The 25,114-nt window shown below is 42.3% G+C and overlaps 1 protein-coding gene across 1 annotated transcript in view; it reads right to left on the bottom strand.

Annotated features, from left to right (window-relative positions):
* Nucleotides 1–25,114, bottom strand: part of PTPRT (protein tyrosine phosphatase, receptor type, T) — a gene marked incomplete at its 5' end in the record, with an annotated part of 54,033 nt that overhangs the window by 18,223 nt on the left and 10,696 nt on the right. The window contains 6 exons of the mRNA XM_010153508.1: nt 404–520; nt 3,306–3,403; nt 4,711–4,747; nt 5,701–5,777; nt 13,650–13,737; nt 19,690–19,877. Of these exons, the coding sequence (XP_010151810.1) occupies nt 404–520; nt 3,306–3,403; nt 4,711–4,747; nt 5,701–5,777; nt 13,650–13,737; nt 19,690–19,877 (605 nt within the window). The remainder of the gene's footprint in view (nt 1–403; nt 521–3,305; nt 3,404–4,710; nt 4,748–5,700; nt 5,778–13,649; nt 13,738–19,689; nt 19,878–25,114) is intronic.

Raw genomic sequence — 25,114 nt, 5'->3', positions numbered from 1 at the left:
TTGGGGATAATTTTACACTCTTGCCTTTATTATATTTGTATTCCTGTTGAAGGGGGACCCCACCTGGCATCCGTTTTAACCGATACCTCTTTTCATCCGTAATGTGCCACTGTGAAACACGACAGTTATTCCTGGCACACCATCAACTGTCTGCTGGCTTTGGATGCATGTAAACTTCATGCACTCCAGATTCTACATTTGTAGCTAAATCAAGATGTTAATTTAAAATCATTTGTCTAAAATTGGGATCTTTGTCAAAAATTTAGCTTTCTGAAGTGAAACTTGTCCGAATAGTAACAGCTCCCACCTCCAAGAGCATTCTGGATACGTTTCCCAGCATTCACATTTCTGAACACAAATTAAGTGTTGTATCAAACTTTCAGCTGATTGAAGATTTCCTTACCTTTTGTACAGTAAATGTGCGTATGACATACTCTGCCAATGGTTCTGTCTCGATTAATGTGACTTTAATATCTCCATAGACCTCTGTGTCATCTGGCCAGTATCGAACACACTTCACCTGGGGTAAAACCAGAAAGTATTGAGAGGAACTAGTTTAAGATGAGTCACAGCTGGCCTACATTTTACTCCACTTTCAAGCTGAAGCTAATGCAAATTGGGCTTTCATCTGATGTACAGACCTTGTAAAAATTAACTGTATAAATTAGATCAAAATCCCTTTACCATATATAGAAACCACAGGAAGGATTTTTTACAGTTTCCTCTGTTGTGAATCCAATTTAAAAGCATGAATTTAGCCATTCGTCTTCAAGATAGTCTTCCTAAAATTTCCATACATGCCCTGACCATATATCAGGTTTACAGAATACCTGGCAGTCACTACCACCATCCTTTTTTGAGAAAAATCTATGGTCTTGCTATTGCTACTGTCATTCTGAACTCCCTCTGTTTCGCCAAAGAATTTCAGTTCATAGAGATTGTGAGATACTTGTTGATACATTAAATTTCTTTGACTCTAAGCTTTCCTTATCAGATTTGGACACAAATTTGACATTTTACCAGCTGTGACAGGTCTCAGCTAAGGCTCAAAAACGAAAGCTCCTGATCTTGTAAACATATCCCAGGCTTAGCCACTTCTAGAAACCATGTGCAAAACTAATAGTAGAAATTAAAGCCAAGGCTGTGAAGCTTTAGAAGGAATATTTAGGCTAACAAAGACTATCAAGTTATTAAATGCTACAGCATGAAAGAGTGGAACAGCACCTAAAAGCTGAAGCAATTAGCTACTGCGTTCATGTTCCAGTTCCAGTCATAATCAGAAGGGGGTTTGTAAATATTAAGTATGATTAATGTAGGTTTGTTGGGTTTTTTTTACACAGAGGCATTTATTTCAAACTGAAGTGTCAGTAGAAAGTAAAATAGAATAAATAACAATAAATGAACAGAACCAGCTGGCATTCAACCATGAGATCTAAAGGAAATCAAATACAAAGCAGCTGAATGGCTGTCAGTAAATGTGGTGGGCTGACCCTGTCTGGGGCCAGGTACCCCCCCAAGCTACTCCATCACTCCCCTCCCTCAGCTGGGCAGGGGAGAGAAAATACAATGAAAAACTTGTGGGTCGAGATAAGAAACAGGGAGAGATCATTCACCAGTGACTGTCATGGCAAAACAGACTCACCCGGGAGAAAATTCATCAGAGTAAAAAGAGAATTTAAACCAAATCTTAACACACCTTCACCCCACCCCTCCCTTCTTCCCTGGCTCAGGGGTGCAGGGGGTTGGTGAATGATGGTTGGGGCCAGTCCCTCACACGCTGTCTCTGCTGCTCAGGGGAGGATCCTCACACTCTGTCCCTATTCCAGCCTGGGGTCCCTCCCATGGGAGACAGTCCTCTACCAACTTCTCACGGTTGAGTCCTTCCCAGGGGCTGCAGTTCCTCACAAACTGCTCCAGTGGGTCCCTCCCAGGGGTGCCATCCTTCAGGAGCAGCTGCTCCAGCCTGGGTGCCCTTGGGGTCACAAGTTCTGCCAGCGAACCTGCTCCAGCCTGGGCTCCTCTCCCCACAGGGCCACAGCTCCTACCAGAAGCCTGCTCCAGCGTGGGGTCCTCCATGGGCTTCAGGTGGGTCTCTGCTCTGCTGTGACCCTCCATGGCTGCAGGTCACAGCTGGCCTCGCCATAGGCTGCATCACGGGCTGCCAGGGAACCCCCACTTTGGAGTCTGGAGCACCTCCTCTCCTCCTTCCCACTGACCTGGGGGGCTGCAGAGCTATTTTTCTCACATTTCACTCCCTCTTCAGCTGTATTTGCTCTTCCTAGTTTGTTGGGTTTTTTTCCCCTTCCTTAACCATGTTATCCCAGAGATGCTACGACTGTTGCTGATGGGCTCGACCTTGGCAGGTCTGTCTCAGAGCCAGCTGGCATTGGCTCTGTGAGACACAGGGCAGGCTTCCAGCAGCTTCTCACAGAAGCCACCCCTGTAGTCTCCCCACTATCAAAACTTTGCCATATAAACCCAATACTGTAAACGATCATTTAAATTTTTCCTAGTACCAAAGCAATGGAAGGTGACAAACATCACAATAAAAATGTAAGAGTTCCAGTTTCTGGCTGAGAACGTCTCTTTACCAAAGACCGCCAGGACTGGGTAGAATATGCTGGGGAAAGCCACCCCAGACATGCCTTTTTCTTATTCCCTGAAGTCTAGCCTATGTGTTTTGAGTTATTCACATTTGCTCCCATCATGTGCTTTGGCAATTGCCTTGTGCTGACACAGGGACTTCTGCTTCATCTGAGTCCAAGAGAGTGAAGCAGCGGGTGTTGAGGAGGCCAACGCTGCTGGGTGGCCCCAGGATCCGATCCAGCTGTGCACAATCTCATACCAACATGGAATAGTGACCTTCTGAAGTGATTGGAAACCCTAGGCTTTGAACCGTCATTTAAAGATCTCTTTTGATAGTCTGAACACCAGGTGAACTTCCTTGCCCCTCCAGACTCTTTGTGGGTAGAGAAGTATTCAAATTATGTAGAAAAAGAATAATTATTGCAGAAGTACATTTTTCCTTCTGTACTGAAAAAGAAGACAGCTTCTTAGCTAGCATAAATTTGTGTAACTCTGCTAAAGCCAAGACTTACACTAGGAACATGATCCTTATTAGTCTAGAAGGCAAGCAGCTAAGTATTACAAAATCTAGCATTTTAAAGAAAAACCCAGAGTGGCTTAATTAATTCCCTTACTACAGGAAGCAAAAGGCGTTTCACTTGCTGAGCTTGCCTGAAGAGCTGCACCATGTTTACCCAATGCTGGTTTGGCTATATATGTTGGGAAAGTTGTGCCCTTACCCTGCCCACTTCCACCAAGTTGGTGACCATGACAACACTTGCAGAGTTTTCTTGCCAAATCATTCTCCAGAAATCCTTCACGGTCTCTTGCATCGGCCCTGGGGCAGGAGAAAAGACGAAAGGACATCTTAAGAGAGTGAGTCAAATGCCAACAACTCTTTGCAGCTGTTCCCCAGCCACCACCCTGTTCCCACAGGACCTACTCTCACTTTCAGAGCATCCCTCTGCAATTCAGGGTTATGGACACAGAACAGCCTGGAGCTCTTTCTGAGATCAGACAGTTCCTTGCAGCAGGTATTTAAGGTTCTGGCATGCTGGAAACAGGTGATGGCTGTGTTGTACATACTGGAGATGCTTCCAGTACGTAACCACGTGTAAGCGATGGGACATGCATGCACCCTACAGTAAGACTGTAATTGAAGCCATATTGAACTTTCTACTTGATACAGCACTAAAATTCTTCAATTTCACACTTCATAATTAATACTTTTAAAGTAGGAAAGAAATAAGCAGAAATTATCCCTTTTCGGAAGCTCTCCAAGGGAGAAAAATTTCAGTTTCCAACAGACAGCCAGTACTCACTAGAGGTTTACTAGACTAGAGACTCCCTCTTTTACACTGCAGATTAAATCCTCCCACGGACTCCTTTCACCCCCTCTGCCCATATTCCATCCTCCATGTTCTCTGCCTTGCTGCATTCCCTCTACCAGATATGCTCAAATGCCAGGTTTATTCTAACAATTTTTTTTTTACTCTTTCAATATGGACAAGCCAGCAAGGAAGTCATAAAGCAGAATTTAAGAATATTTTCTATGCACGTCACATTTGCAGGTAAAGGAATGCACAAAAATTAGGACAAATAAGATGGCATAAGGGTTTAGCCAGTGATGCAGGAAAACAGCAACTTATATAAAGAACAGGTGTAGGGAGGTTTGTCGTCTAACATGGATAGCCCTCAGCATTGAATTGCGTTAGGTTTTTTTTTTTCTTTTTATCTCTAAAGGCATAGGAAATTCATCAACTAACTTATAAAAGGTGGTATTTAAATACATTTCCTACTAGTTCCCACTAACCAAAAGTTCATCAGTCACAGGCTTATTCATACTACTATCCCCAAACAATTTCACTCTAGAAGGTAAACTCAAGCTCTGTAAAGTCCCTTTTAGTTCTAATCTCATACTTCATGCACAAAGGACACATTATAGACTGTACTGCCACCTCTAAGTCTGTACTATTCTTTATTCCTGTAGCTGAGATTTTGTGTTTGAGTGCCGTGAAGATCTTGAATATTTGTGCCCCTATACCAACTTCTCAGAACAGAAGATAACTCCCTACAAATAGCTCTTAAAACAGTTTAAACCAGCAGTGGTTTTACAAATATTTAGACATACAAGAGTGAACTTGCCTTGAGTTGCGATGTAATGGCGAGGCCGGTGGTACCCCTGGAAAAAAAAGGAAAATTGATGGTCAAACACAAAGCACAACAGGATGTATTTTATACCTTCCAGGTACCAACAACTGCTGCACAGAGGGGTTGGAACTGGATGATCTTTAAGGTGCCTTCCAACCCAAACAATTCTGTGATTCTATGATTTAACAGTGCACTAACACCGGAAATCGAATGAGTGAAGATAAGCAACCAGATTGCCCTATGAAGTTTTTAAGTGATGGTATCTCACTCAGGCTGAATGATAAGATATCACAATGCCAAAGATAAAACAGGAATGGGGAGTTTTCACTAATTCCTTGAAGAAACACAAGTCCTGTGACTAACCTGTGGGCAACTCTAAACAGTAACAGGCAAAAAGTTGCACCTTCTTGCTTGAAAAGAAGCAAAGTGTGCCTTTGCTGCTGTATGAAAATGCTGCATATCTGTCTTCTCTAACTTTATTAGGCATATGTTTCATCCCTTAAAGAAACTCTTCTGAACGTTGTCATGTTCCTAAGATTTAGGCGATGCATATAAGAAATGCATGTTCATTTGACCACTCTGTGTGTGCGAGGGAGGCTGCTTCTCGAATGTTTTCTTATAACGCTAAAAAAAGTCTATTTATATGCCTTCTGCACTGCAATTTTGTAAGAAGTCGATAAGTCTCAGATATCCGTTAATGCTGTTGTGAGGGGCTGCTATTGATTTCTGCATATATCATTTAGCCCACATTCCACTTATGTCTGCGGATCTGTCAAACGTAGGAAATCTCCATCTGTCCAGATTGGCCAGACAGAATAAAGCGGAGACCGAGAACCTTCTCCCTGTCACAACACGATGTTTGTATAGTATTCAGCTGTCATTCATAGTGGATCAACAGTCTGTCCCTATGTAGGATGCACCAAATTCCTAAGCAGCCTTGTCAGCAGGAGTGTTTGTCACAGTCGGAATGTCCAGGAGCCTTACGTCTATGTAATTGGCGTTTATGTAGTCGGAGTGAGGGTCCCCGTCCAGCAGCTGCAATCTCACTCTTGAATGATCATCTGAAAGAAGGAAAGAAAAAAAAGTGACAGTAACGATAAAGAGGAGTTTGTAAGGGCTTCACTTTGTCTGCCGATTCCTGCAAGTGGGTAGTTGAATACTTACAATAACAAAAAATGAAAGAATAACAGAGATATTCCTGTTCCTACAAGCCCTTTTGTCTTTAAGATGTAATGTTTAGATCCTTTTGTTAGTGTTCACCCATATTCTGTGTTCATTAAATCCACTGCTGTCACCATAACCGTTATTGAGCTTTCACACCGACCACGAACGTTGCTTGGATTGGGGGTCTTGGGACAGATCTTTGCAGGATGTATCTCCACGGCAAGAGCCATCTTCATGCTTGGAAATAACAGCCTCCCTGGCTTCATCTCATCTATGGAAACTGAGGCAAGAGCTAAAACTGTCAAGATCAGGATAAAAATAAATAGGTCATGACAGTGGTAGAAAAGATTAAGAAGGGTAAAATGGCAAATGGAATCCTGCAAGGAGCAAACGGGAGGCCCAGAAGCTGAAAGGAAATACTACAGGAAATCAGAGCAATGTTCTTTTGTACAACCCACAGAACTCACTGCAGCTAAACGGCATCGGGGCAAAGTGCTAAGCAGTGTTAAAAAAAAAATTAAAAACATTCATGTTTTTGAGGACATTCAAAGTTACTTTAGATAAGGCAATAAAATAACATATATCAATCTTTTCATCTCCCAGCATGCTCTACAGTTCAGAAACAGAAAGGAACTACCCCAGCAGGCAGATTATGTCATGATTTTCCACCAAGGGAATATTTTGATCTTTCTCTGGAACAGCTGGTGCTGGGATCTGTCAAAGGAGATACTCGGCGAGCTGGGCTGTTGCGCTGATTTGATCTGGCAATCCCTGCGTTGGTATGCAATTAATTGCAGAACTGCTATCTAAGGGCCAGTTGCAGAGGTCACTGCTGGCCATGCTGGGCTCATTTTAAAAGGCCTTTTTAAAAAGAAGTATAATATAGAGTCCATTAAGTTTATTTCCTCTCTACCAGCTCTGTGGACCCCAGCTCTCAGGCAGTAAAGCATTAATGTTTAGAAGCACTTTGCAAAATACGGGCCCAAGCGTGATTTACATTCAATTAAAAAGAATCATAGCAATGAAACATAAATATACGAGGTGTGATTCTGCAGTAACTCAGTCAAAAAGGGTTTTAGTCATCACTTAATTAAACATAGAAACAGATAATAATTGTGAAGACAGATGTGCATGCAGTTATGAAAAACCAAGGTTTGGATATATATTAAATATTAATTCAGTTATATCAAGCAATGATTCTCATACTCAGTTCATTCTTTGGGTGAGATTTTCACATCCAAAAAAACTATCCACAGTGCTATCAAATCCCATATTTGCATTCAAAAAAGGTGACGCAGGTGAATCCATCAAACGCTCTGTTATATTTGTATTACTAAATATCACCCTTGTAGGCGCAGTGGAAGGAGGTATATTTCTCAAAGTGCTGACGTTGTTCCCAACTCTAGACAATTACCTGTGCTCAAGGCAACTGCGCTAGGAGTTGCAGTAAATCATGTGGTTAGACAGACAACAAAAGAATTTATACTTAGAGCAATTCTCAAAGGCAGACAAAGAGCTGATTAAACCGGACATCTTGATGAAATACACAAAATCTCCCGTAGACAATTTCACACTTGCAATTCAAGGCAAAACTAAGCTAGTTAAGAATCACACAGAACAAAAGCACAGAAAAAAATACTCCTGGAGCTAATGGTTGGGAGGGGAACCTCTACTAATCCTCCTGTGATGCCACAATACAACAACATTCTGAAAGTCTTAACTTACTGCAACAATAGAACTAGAAAGCGATGAGACCAAAAATGACCCTAATGGCAGGTGAAAAGTCTCAGGTTGACCATCTACACGAGGTGTGTAGCTGAAGTGCTCTGAATAGCCCTCAAGGAAGAACCTGCCTCTCTTCATTTAATAGAACCAAACGCAAAAAATTAAATTTCAGCTCTTTAGTTAAAAACTTAACGGACAGGATGAATACCTCCTGGGGGAGCTGGCTGTGAAAGACCCGAGAAGGAGACTGCAGGAGAGTCTATGCATTAAGACAATTACAGATAAAGATGTTCCGTAGCTACAAAAAGTGTTGTTGTTTTTTTTCCCTTTGAGCCCAGTTTGGTTATTCTATCTGTGAAGAACAGTAAAGGATGAAGAAATAACCACTGGAAACAAAATATTTTTTAAAAAGGACACATTCAGGTTTAGGTCCAATTATGTCTTGGGACAAAATGAAAAATACTTTCATCTGAACTTTGCTTTGGGAGGAGAGAATTCACAATATTTCATTGCATATTTCACAGAAATTAGATTAATTCCTGCGGGTGATTTATTTCTCTTATGAATGTGAACAGTGCAGCAGAAAAAATCTGTGTATATGGTAAGCACAGAAAATATTAATGATGTCTTAATGGTGTCTTTAATCTTGTTCATAAGTTTAGGAGCACAGTCTGGATAAAAGCTCATGAAATAGCTTACCTTGTAAATCCCTTTTTTCCTTAAAACTTTTGAATTTATTTGGTGTTCTGGTGTTTTTGGTTGTTTTTTTTTTTTCTTAATGGAGAAGACCAAAACCCAATGCAACTTACTACGCTATTAACAGCAGTGATTTGTACTTAGATTTTTATCATCTATAGATTTGAAAGAACTTCTTAAAGAACAGCAAATATTCACTTTATTTTCTAGCAATGCTCAGAATTTATTTCTGATTCTGCATCCTTTCTACTAGACTACACTAGCCAAGGAGACTACGTATTTGGCACACTAAAATGAAAGCATCGTTCAACTCTTCTGTAAATTTATCAGACATCATACCAACATGTGCTACAAATGGATTATAAGAACTTTAAAAATAGAGAGAGAAAAGAAGAAAAATTGCATGTCTGTAACATTCACTACTGCAAAAAATGGAAACATACTTTAATAAAAGTATAAATGATTTTATTTCTCCCTGTTTACTATGGTCCATATGCAAGTTAGCAGAACTGTAAATTTTTATGAAGAGTACTTTGACTGAAAATTGGTCTTAAAACGGATTTCAAAAATGACAAGAATTTCACTGAAAAGCATTGTGCTTCTATTTTAGCACAAAAATGTTATCGTTTCAAACTTCTGTCAAAATTCCCATTAGCGATCATTTGAAATATCATTGCAATTTTTCCACATCTCATTTTGACACCAGCACTGGATTCATCTCACACAACTTTCGCCACCTAAATATTATGCAGCTAGTCTAAACTGGCTGTCAAGGCTCCCCACATGCCCGACGGAGAAACACAGACACCTTTTGAAGTGACTCAACCCAGTTTTGGGAGGAGAGGACCACTTGCCTCCCAAGGCACACTGCTCTCCCCTTTCTATCCCCTCTGGTCCTCAGCTGTGCCTTGAGAACTGGGGAGCAGCAAGGTGTGACTTCCCACCTTCTCAGGATCATGTAATATGGAAATCGCACACGCAATTGAGATTTTAGGCACTAATGCAATAAAAATACTTGGAAAAGACTCCCATTCTAAATCCAACAGTGACATGTGGGTTATTTTTACTTTATGGATTATCCCTGTCCGTGGCCAAGAAGCACACTCCACCTGCGTTCCAGCTGCCACCTCTGTTAATCTCCCCCTGTTCTTTGTCACAGAATCATAGAATCATAGAATGGTTTGGGTTGGAAGGGACCTTAAAGATCATCTAGTTCCACCCCCCCTGCCATGGGCAGGGACACCTTCCACTAGACCAGGTTGCTCCAAGCCTCATCCAGCCTGGCCTTGGACACTTCCAGGGATGGGGCATCCACAGCTTCTCTGGGCAACCTGTTCCAGTGCCTCACCAATCTCTCTGTGAAGAATTTCTTCCTGATATCTAATCTAAACCTCCCTGATTTCAATTTATACCCATTACCCCTTGTCCTGTCACTACAGGCTCTTGTAAAAAGTCCTCTCCCAGCACCCTTGTAGCCCCTTCAGATACTGGAAAGCTGCAATGAGGTCTCCTCGGAGCCTCCTCTTCTCCAGGCTGAACAAGCCCAACTCTCCCAGCCTTTCATCACAGCAGAGGTGCTCCAGCCCTCTGAGCATCTTCGTGGCCTCCTCTGGACTCGCTCCAAGTGGTCAATATCCTTGTCTCTTCTACCACAAAATTCTCTGATTGATTCAGTCTTCCAGCTCAAAGCATATGGCAGTCAGAGCATGAAGGAAATGAAGCAAATTACTGTCTTTTGTCATCAACTCGATAGTTTTCAATGGACCATCGCAAGACTTTAAAACCATGGTGCCTAAGCGGGAAGATGCTCCACTGTGGGTGGGACAATGTGTCTTAAAGCAGCACCAGTACAAGCACCCCTGAGAGTGCTGACCTCCTCCTGTAATATCATGCCCACTAAAAGGAAAAATAGAGAGGACTCCCCTGTAAGCTGGAGCAAAACACAATCCTGCGTTTTTATTTCCTCAATATCTAGACCCCAACAAGAATTTAAATCATTTCGCTTCAGCACATAAATGGATCCACTACCTACCCTTCCGCCCTGCAGCAAAATCTTGCACCTCCACAACCGTCTGTGTGTTTGCAGCTTTTGTACCCCAAGTGCAGGAGCAAAACCCATGAACCCTGCTGATGTAACAGCAAGTTCAAGCAGGGCAGGTCCCTCCAGCATGGCCAACCTGTGCGATTAAGCACATCTCACCACCATCAACAGGGGATTTCTGTGGTCATACAGACCCCAGATCCACTCTCAGCTTTTCCCTTTCTCCAAAAACTATACCAGCGTTGTAGATTGAAGGGAACCCTGAAAAGCTAGGGTTTAAACCATGGGACAGCTTAGAGTTCTCCTGCATCTCCGCTCCGTGAACTGATAGCCTCATCTGCAGTTTTGTTTTGCAAATGTAAGAACAGCAGATGTTGGGGCTGGCAGCAAACTCTAGGTTTTCATAGAGAGGCACGTTGTTAATGCTGCCCTGGGAAAGCAGTGAGCCGAGTAAAACAGTCCTGTAAGTGTACTATTACCCAGAAGGCCATAAAGACAAGATCTAATCTGCTGTGATTCACTGAGCAATGCTACTTACTGCAAGAGCTTACAAACCCACATTTTAACAAAAGTCTCTGAAGCAGTTACAAAAGTTAAATCAAATTTTTCAATTCACTCCCCAAAAAGCATGTGATACCATGTTCCAGGAGTGATGAAATGACAACTGTGGTTAAATAAATAATGTTAATTGCCATCCGGCAGCCTTTTACCAAACAAACTAGTAAGAGTAATCAGCGCATATTCTGCATTTTACCAGCAATTACAATTCTAGCACAACAAAGCAGCTAAAGGTGCAATTGTTTTCCACCTCCCCTCCTCTGCTCAGGCTCTTGCACAGTTTGTACCCACTGAGCAGGACTTGTTTTCATGATCTGCCCAGAGGGAACTACTCTCCTGCTATTCCCAGCTCTGCCATCAATTCTTCATTCTGGATCCTGTCATGGCTTTTCCTCAGGAAAGTTGCCCGATGTCACCATCGGGAGGGTCTGGCTCAAGGCTTAGCCAGTGACACCACTGATAATTTCCCACTGGTTTTACAAAAGGTCTGAGGAATAGTATGCCCCTTCCTTAGGCATCCTCCTGCCCTCCTCTCCAGCCTCTTCAAAGCGAAGCAAAGATTTCACTCCATTTTACTGTGTCACTCTTCACTGCATGTCACTTAATTCTCCTTGCTGTCCTTTCAGAGCTTTTGTCTCCTCAAACTCTTCATTTCATACATATTTGAGGCAAAGAAAACCCACTTAGCTTTGCTATTTACCTCTAACTCTTCTGCATCCCTCCCCCTTTTCACTACCCTGCCTTCCTTATCTACGCCTTTCCACCCTCACAACCTCAGTCTGAAACCTTTCCCAGCAGCCCTCAAACTCGAGCTTCTTCTCTGATGTTTTATACTGTGCAGACACCTCTTCCTTGGCTTTGATTACATTTTGCATTTCCTTACTCAAGCACATCACCTCCTATCTGCATTGCCACCATAATTATATTTATAGCTAAAAGGATAACATCACTCTTCGTTAGACAACAATTCATCCTTCTGAACACCTTCCCTTTACATAATACCCCGTTTATCTTCCTTGATTTTGCTTCCTTAATTTCTTCTCACATTTCACTTGGAGTTCCATGTTTTCTTTGTGACCACCTTCAACATAAATCAGATAGTGACTATTGCACAGTCTTCTCTCCTCTTACCTCCACTTTGAAATTATGTCAATCATAATCTTCCTCAAAATCATACAGAGAAACAGTCTCTTTCATGTTTCCTTCCTTATGTCATACTGTGGCACTCCCATTGCTGGACTCATACCTGGACGATTCATCTGTCTAATTTAATCTAAGCTAATCACATAAAACGTGTCAATTGAACCCCTGCCTGGAGGTATCTCTCCTTGTCGCTAGGAGCACAGGAAACTTAGAGTGAGGTGGAGCTTTTAGGCAGCTGAAGTTAAGGGGTCGGATTTTCCTGCTGGGTGTAATACTCCAGTACAACCACTTCCGTTTTCCCCATAGAGAAATGGACTGATGGAACTGGTGACCTGCTCACAACCGACGCAGAAACCCACTTGCAAATGTCAGACCTGATCATGGCTCACAAACTCCTGATGTTCATTTCCAGATTTCCTCAACCCTTCCCATGGGGCCCTGAACTGAGCTGTTCCGAGCCATTCCCCAAGAACTGTTCCATTAATAATTTCTTTCAATCCATAAAAGAGAGGAGTAGTTAAGATATGTGCGAGACAAACTGTCTTTTACTTCTTTAATGAAGTCTGATTGTTCTAGAAGAAGCACATAGTTAACTTGAGAGAAAAATAAAGTACTAAATATATGACTCAGCATCATTTAATTTTGCTCTTATGGCATTCCATAGATTTATCCAGTCAAGAAAATCTATGGCACATTCATTTATATTTTTACCTATTGTTCTGATGCTTCTCAGGTCTGTCTTCTCCAACTTGATGCTTAAAAATAATTACTTCTTGTACCTCCTCTTCCCAGTCATTATAAGGAATAATGAAACACTGGGATAAGCTGCCTAGAGAACTTGTGGAAAGCTCAACTTTGGAGACCAGAAGGAATAAGATTTGCAAATATCTGATTAAAATGACAGAGGTGAATCTAGTTCTGAGTTGATGAATAAAGCTGACCTACACATAAATGAAGGATTTATGGAGTCCTTCATCACCCTGCAGTTCCACGATGTATCAATATTCCTATTACCTCAACAGTTAATAACTGGTTATTGAAAGAAGTAAAACTAAGAAGCTTCAGTGCATTTTCAGCTGCCTTATTGTGATTCTGAGGCAGAAGCTAAGCTTGTCCCACATATCAAACCAGCTCTCTGGGGACAAGCAGCGACTGCTCCACTGGTTGCTGACCACAAGGAAGGAGAAAATCTGATCTCTGATCTGTATCTAAAAATCTGACATATCTGCATCTCCTTTTGTGCTCCCATTCGTGGCACAGAAAGCTTTGGGTTATGTATGTAAAAATGGATGGAAAATGGGCATCATCACCCACTGCGAAAATTTCACACTTAAATTACAAACATTAAGCACAAAGCAAGGTAAAGAGAAAATGTGTAAAAAACCATAAAGTCATGAAATTATTTTATGTAAAACAATAAAAAAAACTAAAATAAAATTTAAAAAAAACCCAAACAAACATAGAAACAGCCTGTAACAAACAGACTGAACTACTGAATGCTCAGCACTGTAAACCAGCTTTCAGTGAGATTCTCAAAAACACCCTTTTCCAGAGGACGCTTATAAAATCTTACAGAAAGTTCAGTTTAATGCGAATTTACACCTACAGGAGATTATGTTTCCATATCTATTCTTATTGCGGTTTTCGTCTTCCTTGGCTGTATCCCAGGATGCCGTCTGCCCCTCAGGTAGTGCCTGCAAAATAAACAATAGCGGGGTGTTTATAAAAATCTGGCCAATGCCTTCAGGTGGATTAAGATGACTGAGCAGGACAAAAATAAAGACACTGCATAATTCAGTAGTCAACCAAGCAAACAGCTGTTCCTGAGGAAAGGGCACATCCACTAATGCAAAAAGCAGAGCTTGGTGCAGACTATTTGCATCTCTTGGCTTCTGCCAGAAAAGAACCATTTTCCTCCTGCTACTTCAGATCTAAAAGGATCAGGGGAATTTGTTTCTGGCTGTAGAGTGACAGGTTAACCTCATTTCCCCTGAAGAACAGGGTTTGTGGAAATTTCACATTTATACACTTCTAAGAAAAACCCAGAGAGCTGGAACATAGTCTTCAATCTTTAATATTAAAGTTGTGAACAGATACAGCATTTCACCTGTTTCTGTATTAATAATGAGGTGATGCAATACAATCCACTAGCTGGTTTTCTTGAAGGGAAAATAAAACAGCTCAGTTTTAGATCATGTCTAAGGAAGCGAGGTAAAAGGAGGTAAAACATGCTCCCAGAAACAATGAAAATAAATAGTAATTTTCCTAAAATCTGGTCTTTCAGTTGAGAAAGGATGGAATAAGGAAAGTGGCAGCACACACTGCTACCCCACCCTATAGCTTGGTCCTATGGCTATTCTGAACACACTTAAATGAACCACTTTCCCCTTGAGACAGGACCTGGAAGGATTTTCAAGGCAAAGCCAGGGAAATGGCAGTTCTCACGGGATCTGGCCGAAGGATGGTCTTGCCTTCCTTGGAAGCTGGCCTGGACTGCCTGTAAGCGGGACGACACCTCTGCCCACCCCAGAGCGGGCAGGGATGTCAGCCCAGGCAGATCACGGCAGCAGGCACAGCATTGCTTTCTGCTGGGACAGGAATGTACCAGCTCCCTGCGGATCGCCAGCACCCCAACTGGACGGAAAGCCAGGATCTGCAACGGCTGCAGCCAGCCCAGCCTCGCCTTGTGCCGAAAACAGGCGAGGAGAGCTGCTCCTGCTGCATTTCCTCTCCGGATCCGCCTCCTCCAAGCTCAGCTCCCAGACATGATCCTACACTACTAAAAACAACAGCAACATTACAAATTGTATTATTTATGGTCCCCAGGGAATTACGGGGCTTTTATATCGCAATCATTACAGAATCGTATCCGCCTTAGCTAGCACGGGGCAGTTTGACACAGCTGTGCTAGAAAATGAATTTATATTCATCTTCACAAGCCACCCAGGTCTATTACAGTGCCTGAATGCAATAGCAGAGAGACACAATTATTAGGATCTACAACACTGACATTACAATTAAACTTAATATGAGCAAACCCCTGGCAGACCAGATCGCTGCGAATTTCTCCCCAAGGGGTTCCAGGACAGAAAATGTCAGGCACGGCAGCACTGCCAGGAGCATCGCTGACAAAAGACAGGGACAGTGAGTTCCTATTCAAAAGCCCAGGAGAAAGAGTAATAACTCTGTAATTGGTGAGGGCTTTGATCACACATATATTTCCTTTACAGACAGCTGTTTCCAAATAGCAGCTGTCTCCTGAGCAAAGAAAACCCCAGCCAACAAACCCACACACAACAAAAAAAATCCCCAGTAAAAGAAAAGAGGTGAGGAAGGTTCATTTTCATCTTCAAAGACTGAAGAAAAAGGTGCCTTATTTTTCCACTAATATCTAATTACAGCAGATTGACCAGAGAATGGCAACAGTCATTAGGCATCTAATCACAGCCATCTGAAAAGAAAAAGAGAAAAAAGAAAATCCTTTCTCATGACTTCAGGTGGGAGAAGGTATCTTGGCCAAAGAAAATACATTCAGGTCCAATAAATCCCTTTTCAACAAACCCTACCCTTTCATGTGATTCGAACATGAAATTCTCCATTGAAATTGATGTTTTTATATTTGCCCAACATAGCCTCCAAAGATTTAAGAGTCCAGGATTTGCCATCTCATTTAATACCAAAGAAATCTCTGCTTTTCACAGAACTCTCCATCTCTGCAGAGAGGAAGCACAGCTCTGGTTGGGGAGGAACACAAACTGCCTTTGCAGGGGTGGGTGTTAAACCCCTACTTTTACCACACCAGGTGACGCTGGAGTACCTGCATATACACGGATGGCACAGCACAAACCATTTGTCCGTGAAATCACTAAAAATGCAGCACATTGAAACTGCACTAGAAATACAATGGCAAAAATACCAGCTATAATTCAGTTGCATCCAGAAGAAGAGGAGCATACCTCATGTTTGGTTCTTTCAATTTTTGTTTGCACAATAAGTATCTCTGTCATAGCAAAAAGGGTTAAAGTCTCTGTTTCTCTCTGCATTACCAGCAATGGTAAATCAGGACAGATGACTTGGGCATTGGTATTTGATCCACATTTCACAGGAACCAATCCCCCTTCTTTCTTTGATTTAACAACTGTAAAATTTCAGTGTTCAAAAACCTGGACTTGATCTTCAGGTTTTTCTTCCTATTCTTCTTTTAGAGAAGTTTTGTAGAAATTCAACTGAAATATCTTCCCAGTAGTTGAATTTATGTTACAACGATGCTCTTAAAACTAAAGATCTTATTGATCTAATTTTTATCTGAAATTACAAGGACAGACCTCTAACAGTCAGCTTCATCTCAATCAAGCTTTCTAAGTAACATAGCCCAAACAAAACGAAAGTGTTCACAATAAATTGAGGCTTATCGCAAGCCTATTTAACTTTCCAATGGATGCATTTAGTTAGTTTGCTGTTTGTTTTTAATTTCAATATGAAAACTTGAATCATTCATTTGTATTGATCTCCTCCATTGCTGCAGTAGTGCTGCCAAAGGCAACAACATCAATTAAAAGCCTTGCTGCCCCTCTCAAAGCCTGCCCCAGAGCCCCGGCCCCCTCCTTCAGCCACTCCCTGCTCAACAGTGCTGACAAAACTGTTCCCACAGCTCTGCTGTGACCCAGGGTTAGAAACTGCTTTGGATTAAAAAAGTGACTTGAAAAACAGTATTTCATGTGGTTCAGTTCCCAATTCTGGCTCGTAGCAAAGCCTCAAGCCCACACTGTCCAAGGACAGCATCTACAGTACTGCCCTTCTGCCAAGCATTTCTGCAACATCACGTCACAGCCTGAACCACAGCATCTTGTCTTTTGACCAGGCAGAGATGTGCAGCCAGAGACAAAAGGGTTAAATCCAGAGGGGACTTCAGTAAGCTGAAGACTCTCAGTACTAAGATACTTGAGGAAGGAGCCATAAAATCCAAAGTAACTTAACAGCCTCAGTGTTGCAGCAGGCGAATGTACTTTAGTGACATCCTAAATCATAATGGAAAATGAGTTGGGATACTTAAGCTTATTATCTCCGTAGCCAGTAATTGGCGCTCACAGTAAGTCTGTGGGATGAGTCCCGCAGCTCACAACAAATCAGGGCTGATATGTTCAGGAAAAGGAATGGGTGACATTTAAACGTCTCCTGTTTAAATGTTTACGGTTATGCCTAATCCCAAATAGTGCTATCTCCATCCGGTGCCAGGGGTATAGTCTTCTCTTGTGGCTTACACGTTTTACTGCGAAACAGAAGCAGCAGACAAACAGGCCCAAGTCACGCTTTGGCCGCAGGTGCGGCAGGCAGACCCGAAATAACCCACGCAGGGCGAGCGCTGACAGATCCCCGCGTTCACACACGCAGTTAGCATCCACTTCGCACCAGCAGTGACACCACGTACACAACCACATCCTGCTTTCCATCTCAGTGGGGAGTTACAGGCAAGATGCAAGCAGCAGAAATATTTTTGTAGATGCCCTCAGTAAAACCTGGTGCCTGTGCACTGAGTCTGTAGGTAAAGGTATTAAACAAATGCCGACTGCAATTTCCAGGTTACTGAGTGAAGATGAGAATGTACAGGGATAAGAGATTATCATGTGTGACTGATACACTCCGTTCAAAGTGATTTTTCATGAGAATAAAATTATTTGGTAACATGCCACTAAATAGGCTGTAATTTATGCTATCAATTTACAAAGTAAGTAGAAAATCAGCTCCTTAGAAGAAAAAAACATATTTGGAGGCGACACTGTTATCAGTGTATGAAAACACATTTTAAAAGCGACATCAAATTCTTTTTTAAGATTTTATCAACCAATTCTGCACAGTGTTTTGCAAAGCCAGTTTGGCAGCTCTGCGTTCCTCCAGATTCCAGTCTGAGATACCTCTCTCAGCCAATTTACACCTCCTGCCTTCCAGGAGCTACAACACTCCCTGCCACCCTCCCCGCGCGTGGGGCATTGCTGGTGGTGGCGGAGAGCCGTTTGGAGCTGGAGCGCTGCCCACGTCCCATGCTCCAACAACTGAATCCCACCACAGAAAACGACTGCTACTTCGGCGATTACCTCGGACTGAAGGGTGGAACATGTGTGACTTGAGAGCTTGTGGCCTTCTCCAGGCTATTTCTTGTAAAGAAAGGAATTATGCAAATCTATATAATGTCACCGTCATTATATATGTATGTAGATAGCACTTTCTGGGAAAGGCAGAACTTGTGGAGCTGAAAGTTGCATTGACATTTTTCATGCTAATGTGTTATTTTGATAATTACCAATGCCAGTGCCAGAAAATTACATATATGCCAGCACCTGTTTTCTTCTTGAACATCAAGAACTAGCTCTTAGGGCATCTTTAATTGAGCTGAATGTAGTTTTGGGTACTATTCATGGAAATGGAGGCCAAGGGGGGGCTAAATAAATCTCCTAAGAGAAATACTACCCTTTTCAATATTAAACAGAGCTCTTTCTATTGATAGTTTAATTAGCATGCTTGATTGTGGGGCATGAGTGACTAGACCTGGTTAACATACAGTTATCAGAAACATTTGTTATGACAGTCTTTGATGCCATCTGATTAAAAAAAATACTCCCTAGTGACAACCAGGAAGAGATTGCCTCTCAATTACAGCAAAACCCAGCATCAATGCTACAAACCCCATGGACTCTTACTTGCAGGGTGGAAAAGTGAGCTGTTTTCATTAAGTAACTTATTTTTCACAGCTGTTATGTTATTTTTAAATAGTTTAAATGCCTCTATGCATATTAATTGCTTATTGCCTTCCCACAAGCTTACTACATTCATTATAATTATCGTTTGCTAGAGCAAAGTCTCACTTATGTTTGATGCTATTTCCCTGTTCTATTCACTCTCCTCTAAATGTATATTCCTTTTCCAACTCTTCCCAAGCGTCATGTTTCTTCCTGTCATTTGGATTACATTCCTGGTCATTCCAGCTTTGGGGGGGGAAGAGCTGGGGGCGCAGGAGGGCTGCTTTCATTTTTGCAGCTTACTCTCTGCTTCTCTCTTCACACGGAGTTGGAAGCGTAGATCAGCCGAACATATCCTGAGCCAGGGGTTTGAGCATACTGGAAAATTCCACCTCTGTTAAGCTACAGAAGGTTTCTGCCTTTGCCTTTACAATTCTGCATTCAGGTCATTATGCTGTGATTTAATTTGATCAATTGTTACAGGGTATTTGGAGCTCCCAAAAAGCTCAAGGAAAAGCCATCCCTTTCCTCCAAGCCTGGCTTGCACTACTGTAAACCGAAGCACCTAAGTAAGGGACTACGGGACCCCAGTCCTTCACTGAGTTCAGCACCTGTTAAATATTTACCATTGGCTCTTCATGGGAGAGAGGGCACATGATAAAAGATGAGCACAATGTCATTTTCTTACTGCTGTAGTAAACAGTTTTTCTTTGGACCAGAGTGCCACCAAAGACAGCAGTGCAGTAAAGCCCTGCCCTTGAAACAGAAAGAAGATGGAGAAAGGAAAGGTTCAAGAAGGTAAGTGAATTAAGGAAAAGAAGCTCTTAAAAACCATTATCCTCCCCTCCCAAGCATCCATCCTTTGCAAGTGCAACTTCTCTACTTATGCACGTGAGTGAAGGTTCCTCTCACCTCATACTCCTCTTTAAATCCATAGCCCTGTCCTCGTTTCATCTGGGTGATGTGCTGCAGCAGGTCGGCCACTCGGATGGCTGGCTGGAACTGCCCCCGGGGGTAGGACATTTCCACCGGCTCGCAGCTCCGGTACGGGTGGGTCTGGATAGTCAGGGTTGGCTGGGTCATCTCTCCATGGCTACTGTCTGTTTTAAAGACAGGGAGGCAAAACAAGCTTTCACCTACCCGGTATTTCCACTCTTATTCTTGCTGTTTGTTCATTTGTTGCTCCACCACCCCACAGGTTGGTGCAGGCAAAAGAAAGTAAAGAAAAAGTAGGAAACACACACTTGTCTACAACTGCCTAGAAGGACTAAATCACACTTGAATATATTTTGTGTCAAGGAGATAAACCCAAAGAAGTGGGAAACAGAGTAAAGAGCCACTCAGGCTAACGAGGATACAGCGCAGAGAGGAAACTGCACATTTTGTAAGGGTGAGCTCTGCAGAACGACTCCCATCCAATTACGCACCTTTCTTCGCAAACCTGCAGAGCACATGACTGAAAGATACATACAGATGAGCAAGATATTCAAGCGGGATTTGGGGTGTACAATACGAGATAACTGAAAGGGGCTTAAGCTCATAGCAAACAAATTATTAGAATTTCAAATAAGCCACACAGGATGTTAGAGGCAAATTAAACTGCTCTGCTAGTTCAGGCCTAAAATTTGTATGTCACCAACAAAGATGCAATTTTATGAGAAAGAATAAACAAACATAAAAATATAGCTATCTTGCATGCAGAAACTTAAATTTCAGCTATGTAAACTCAAGAGGAAAAAAAAAGACAGAGATGGATTAAAAAGATGTCTGTCACTACACAGATAGAAATATCACCCCCAGCACGACACATATACATAACGAAATATTCCTGGTGAACTAATAGAAAAGAGCTTAAACGACCAAACAACTGACAGTTCACAATAGTTATTTTTAACAATAGAAACTCAGATTAGATGAAAAATTTAGTTTCTTATGTACCAGAGTTGACCAAATTTAAATAGTTACCCAAATAAACCATTGTGTTTTCCCTAAGATTACAGGCATCTGAGATGCTTGGGTTCTTTTACACATACAGACCTTAAGAGTCTGCATCAATTCTTGCTGGTCTTACCCACACCCCAGCTATGACTAAAGAGCAAATACATCTCCCTGAGCTTGTTCACAGAAAAGCCCTTAAGACTGCCGACACAAGGCTTGTTTCTTACAGAAAGCTTACTGACAAAGAGCCTAAACACTATCCCTTGTCAGCAATGCTGCAGTCACGTTTTTGAAGGGATGAAGAATAAATAAATCCAATTGCAATTTCAGGGTGATTTTTGTGAAGCAGTAATGCGGGCGGAGTGTCATTGTCAACATTGCTATCCTTGAGAAATCGCCATGGAGTTTTGATGGCAGCAGGCTGGACCTGCTGCTGTCCCTCACTGCAGAGTGGGGCAGGAGCAGGCAGACGAGGCCATCGGGCACCTTCTCAGCAGCTGGCACACCAACGACATGACAAGACACCACAAATAATGCTGCAGCTGATTTACGGTTGTACCAGGCGGAAGACACCAAGACAGGCAGATGCTCTGGTCTGAAGTTGCAGGACTAGGAGAAGGAGAAAGGAACGGCAGCAGTGGACGCTGCTGCAGGGCAAGCTGATCTCCAGTGTGAGATAAATAAGCGTGGTGGCTGAATTATCAGAGATGCTGAACACATCCTGCTGCTTCTGAAATAAATTAGCACAAAGTGATCATCTGCTCTGAAGATTAGGCTACCGAATTTAAGGATTTCTGAATCCCAGGTTCTCATAAACACAGTCACATTCCCAGGATGCTCAGAGATTTACAGAGCTATGGCTCTAGCAAAGCAACTCTCAGATACAAAATGTGAATAAATTTGGGATTTAAGGAAGAGTAACATCCAAAGCATTTGTATAATCATCCCTAATGCTCTGACTAATGACAGTGTGAGAACTCTGAAAGAGGGAATTTCAAGGCTTATTAATTCCCCTAGTTGGATTCACTTTCCCAGTGCATCTTTCCTCCCCTATTCCCTATTAACCTCCTGTAATGGAGAGAAGATTTTTATCGCGGACCATTTCCAACAGACGTACTATGCTTAATTTTCCATCATTAGGTTTAATACAAACCCAATTTCACAACTGGCTTCTCTGAGGAACCTACAAGTAATGCCACATTTCTATCAGCCCCAATTAAAAAGCATTATGATATCCCTATCCGAGAGGGAGTCTTGAAACTAATGTGCAGTGCTGGTGCTAATACAGTAAGGGCACGTGCAGAGCACAGGCTACTTGTAAAATGTAGCCCAGATCACTCAGCTCCTTTGCAGGCAATTATTAATTTCTCTCTCCATCAGATGCTTTAATTCTGGTAGACTTGGCTCTCTTCTCAGAGACAAGTAACACGGAGAAATGAAAGACAGGAAAGCAGTGCCCCCTCTTTTCCAGAGTAGCTGCCTGTGTCATGACTCTGGACCTAAAAGAAACTGCTCAGCAGCAAGGAAGGATCTGACTCTGGCCTTTGAGTTAGGAGCGACAACTGTGCTTCTGGTCTCCCTGGTCAGACAGATAAGGAATGGTAGAAAACCCGTTGATGGCAGTAACAGCTCTCGCAGTACGCTCCGTGCATCCCACCCTGGTGTGCCTCTCACCCAGCCGTGTTTCTGCTGAAAAAAAAATGTCACAATCTGGGCCATCCTACTCTCAACCCAATGACACGCAGAGCTGTAACTAGGCAGAAGATCATCTCCTCTGGACCTCGGTGACTAAAGCATCTTGAGTGGCCTCTGCGCTACCCAAACAACAACCCAAGCCCAACACATGCACCAGCTCAGGGTGGCTGTCAGTTATTTCCATGAGCGTTTTATCTGGGCCAAGGAAGAGTGGAGGGGCTTTTATGGAGACAAATTGCGATGTATGAGGCGAGCCTAGCGTTCATACGTTCTGCTAATGAAGCCTGATGCAAGAAGCATGTTGTTCCTTCTCCGTGTAATCCCACCATAAGCCTGACCCCAAGCACGGTTAATGAGGTGCTTACGCAAGGCACGACACCCTCTCTCAAGATGTGCTCTTTACAGCAACTCTGTGAAGAGTGCAAAATGCAGGCAGGAGGGCAGGCAGCAGCAAACCGATCTCTCACTAGGAAAATGAACCAAGAGTCTTTGGAGAGCTTGCAAGCCGGCTTTGCTTTCCCTGCAGGCTGCAGCTACAAACTGCATCTCATTCCTTCTGGCACTGTTATTACTGGAAAAGACAACAAAAATACCAGCCCTTCAGCAAAGTCAGACCTCTGTTTTAATTGCTGCACTCAAGGCAAGCCACAGCAATTTTCCATAGTCCCTTCTCTCCGTCCCCTTCTTACAAACATGCCCCCATTCCCTTGCAAATGAGGATGAGTTTGTAGGACAAATTGGCCAAGACTTTCACTAAAGTTTTGGAAGCGCCTCTAAAGCATGTGTGTCTTTCGTGAGTTTTCAGTGAGAATAGCAAATCAAGAAAAGAGGGTTTTTTTGAAAGATGCTTGAAATAATTCACTCTAATTCTCAGAAACGACTAAACATACAGAATCGTGCATCAGGTTTTTTTGAACTGTATCTCATATGCACATTTTATTTCTAGTCATATGTCCTCCCTTAGTTGATAGGAACACATGCCACCATATTTCATTGCATGCCAAAGATGGACTACAGTTCCAAGAAATAATCCAAATTAAAACATTTCAAGAGATGGTGATCCCATTCTGACCCCAAAAGTTGTGGCAACGGTTAATTACCCTTGCTGTCTAAACATTTCTTAATTGCAACTTGATTTTGCTTAGCTTCGACTTGCAGGCACTGAATCTTATTATACCTTCTGTTAGATTAAAGAGCCCTCTGAGCATTTGAAATCTTGACCCATGCAGGCACTGATCAAATCTTCTTCAGTTTCTCTTTGATAAACTAAATCAATTGAGAGCTTCTGAAGTCTCATTAGGGCAGGCTATTCAGGGCTCTGGTTCCTTCTTAGAATCATTTCTAGTTTTCCACAGTTCTTTTTGTGCAGCTGTAAATAAAATTTACAGTATTCTGCGTGTTGCTGGAAACATGCTGTCTGGAAGAGGATCGTTTCTAGCACCAGCAGCTTCACTAGCGAACTATGTTGTCAGACTGTTCGTTAACCCTTTTTAGTGCAATCCTCTTACTCCCCATACTAAGCTGTCTGTTGCCAACAAATTATTTTGATTTCTGGAAGCTGGCACTTTCATTATCAGCTTAAGAGTTCAGAGAACACCCTGAAATTTTGTATAAGACATTAAATCAATGATTCACTGGCTCACACATAACTAGCCTGAATGGCAAACTCTTCAGGCATCTCAGCTTATCTGTTTAGGGTGTAACTGCGGATAATCAAATTTAACAGTGTTGACTCCACTTTTAATGTTCACAAACTCTCTTTCCTTATGAAACGGTTCTTCTTGTGACTCTTTTATTTGCTGGAGAAATAATCATGAACTTGCTGAAGTAAGCTCTGAGGTCTTTCTCTGCCAAGAGGAACAGGGCAGCCCAGTGTGCAGAGGCCAGCGAGGCGGCACCTTTCCCCATCTGATGAGTAACCCTGAGGGTGAGATATTATTGCTTGCCTGCTGCTACAACACCTTGTATTAGATGCTTCTGTTCCTACCCAGATGAGTAAAATAAATATGTCTCCCTCCACAGAAAAACTGTTAAACTCTATAGACGTCACAGATAAGATGAAGCTGAGAAAACTAGATTCCCAGCTTGGAAGTGGCTCTGTATAATCAGACCCCTTTGCAACGTCCCAGTAAGGCTGCTGGGATGGGACCTGCTCACCCAGAGCACCTTTGGGGATTAAAAGTTTAGATCTTTTCATAGATGTTGTTTCATAAGCACAGTTTTGTTAGTCTGAGAGACAGATCTCTGCACACAGAGTATGATGGTGTCTTCTGACAGAAAACTAACCTGTGCCTCAAACAGGTAGGAGCAATGCTGCCTGGCTGTGTCATCTTGTACATGCACACAAGTTTCTCTCAAAACTTTTGCTTTAATATCCACGGGTGCCTTCTGTGTCTGAAATGACAAGCCTATCATCTCTGTTTATATTTTTATTCTCTTAGCCTAGGCAACTGTGTAACACAATAAGACATCCTTTGCACAAAATAAATTATATTTTGAGTGGTGTTTGTGATGGATTTAATTACACACATATCCCGTCTCTCTACACTAGAGTAAGGGTTGTCAACCATTTGACATCTTCCAAGGATGACTACAGCATGGCTAATATCTCTTCCCCTTACACTAGGGATATGGTGCAAGCTGGTAAAATTAATTTGTTTTTTGTATGCATCAAGGCTTTATTATATGATAAATATCCAGCTAT

Source organism: Eurypyga helias, unplaced genomic scaffold (genome assembly GCF_000690775.1).
Source record: "Eurypyga helias isolate BGI_N326 unplaced genomic scaffold, ASM69077v1 scaffold9086, whole genome shotgun sequence".
Classification (NCBI taxonomy): Eukaryota; Metazoa; Chordata; class Aves; order Eurypygiformes; family Eurypygidae; genus Eurypyga; species Eurypyga helias.
This window is presented reverse-complemented; position numbering and strand designations above follow the sequence as displayed.